A 1655-nucleotide genomic window follows, 5' to 3' on the forward strand; every position below is an offset into this window, starting at 1 on the left:
CTCCTAAATCACTCGTACGCACAACTTAAGAACAAATCTGTGTGTACGAACGGTTCTTGCACGAGGCCTGTTGATTTTCATTTTGCCTTGATGTAATTGATTCATCAATCGTTGAATCGTGAACTGATGTGTTGTAGGTCCCCCAGTGTGAATGTTCTGGTTGTTGTCTGGGCTTTACCATGTGACCGGCTCTGAGGATCCAGTAGAAGGCAAAGTTCTTGTAAGTCTTAACAAAAGCTCCAGTTACACCTGGGGAGGCCGGGTCATCCAGGGAGGTCCACCTCAGCTTGCTGAAAGTAGGAAGCCCCTCCCACTTCAGCTGGTTCACCCACCTCTCCTGACCTGGAAGAACAGGAAGTGGTGTACAACGTTTTTTTTTTTTTATAAAAGCCTTTACCGCAGACGCTGACCTACCCATGGTGTCCACGATGAGATCCAGCTGACCGTTGTACACYGTCACGTTGACCCCAGCTGCCAACAGCTGGTCAACTACATCCACCACCGGCTTCATGAAGTCTCCTGCCATGTAGCTGAACACCGCCTCTGCCTGACCTGGACACGCACACGCAAAAAGGCTCAGGAGATTCACCGAGAAGCCACCTGAAACCACCCAGCTCCACACACCGTACCTCCCCAGGTGACGTTCTCAGGTACRACGGCCAGTTTCCTCCTGATCGGTCCGTTCATCAGCTCGCTCAGCGACTGCCTGTTCAGGGGGCGGACGTGTCGACGTGCCTGCAGAGCTGAACGGCAGGAAAACCATTTCTCATTGACTGGAAGAGGAAACCCAATGCAGCTGCTGGCTGAACRTCAATCTAAGCCAAGTAAAACGCTGAATAGTGTCAAAGCTGCTGCCAGTGTCGCGACCACGGTGACCTCACATCTGTCCGGCACTCCCCATCCGCCACGTTAACGAGGCAGGCATAAACGCAGACTAAAATGTRAGCCTCGAACAAACAGCAGCTGCAMYGATGGTCCAACGTGTATTTCTATGTAGGAAGTTTGACAAGTTAAAAAGAACTGTCTTGAAAAAATAAATTACTCTTAAAGCCCTACATTTCTTCTCAGGCCAAGAGTCAGTGACCTCTTTTGCTTTACTTTAAATGTCATCATGTTTTATGATTTTACTCTTTATCTTCTGTTTTCTCTCGGACAGAGAGTTTTAAGATCAAGACAATATCTGTTAGAAGTAATCATTCTTGTTGCKGTTTTATCCAACATCATTCTCTCCTTGGCCCAGTTTTAGCACCAAGAGAGATGTTCATTGTCTGTCTTGATAATATTCTGTATAAATGTGTGTATTTGAAACTGCCTCGGTGCACACATTCTGTACCACTGCCTGTGTGAAATGATATGTGTCTTGCATATTGCAATAAATCCTGATTGAGCTTTCACGGAGTACTTTGTTCTGGGATCTCGTGTTTCTGTCTATGTAAAATAAAGATTTCCATGACAGAACCTTTAGCTTTCTAGAAATCTATGGAAACTTGGCTGTGCCATCTGCATTCTGGGGTATCTGAGAGGAAACTGCAGGTCCTGAGAGCCACAAGAGATGAAAGAACAAAAATATGCCTACAGTAGGCCTGTCACGATAACAAATTTTGCTGGTCGATTAATTGTCTCATAAATTATTGCGATAAGCGATAATATTGCCT

At 45.9% G+C, this 1655-nt stretch overlaps 1 protein-coding gene across 1 annotated transcript in view; it reads right to left on the reverse strand.

Moving 5' to 3' along the window:
• scpep1 (serine carboxypeptidase 1) overlaps positions 1-1655 on the reverse strand; it is a 12385-nt gene that overhangs the window by 1744 nt on the left and 8986 nt on the right. The window contains exons 10-12 of the mRNA XM_014024291.1: positions 630-743; positions 415-552; positions 179-342 (exon numbers count right to left, since the gene is read on the reverse strand). Of these exons, the coding sequence (XP_013879745.1) occupies positions 179-342; positions 415-552; positions 630-743 (416 nt within the window). The remainder of the gene's footprint in view (positions 1-178; positions 343-414; positions 553-629; positions 744-1655) is intronic.

Source organism: Austrofundulus limnaeus, unplaced genomic scaffold, assembly GCF_001266775.1.
Source record: "Austrofundulus limnaeus strain Quisiro unplaced genomic scaffold, Austrofundulus_limnaeus-1.0 Scaffold417, whole genome shotgun sequence".
NCBI classification, from domain to species: domain Eukaryota; kingdom Metazoa; phylum Chordata; class Actinopteri; order Cyprinodontiformes; family Rivulidae; genus Austrofundulus; species Austrofundulus limnaeus.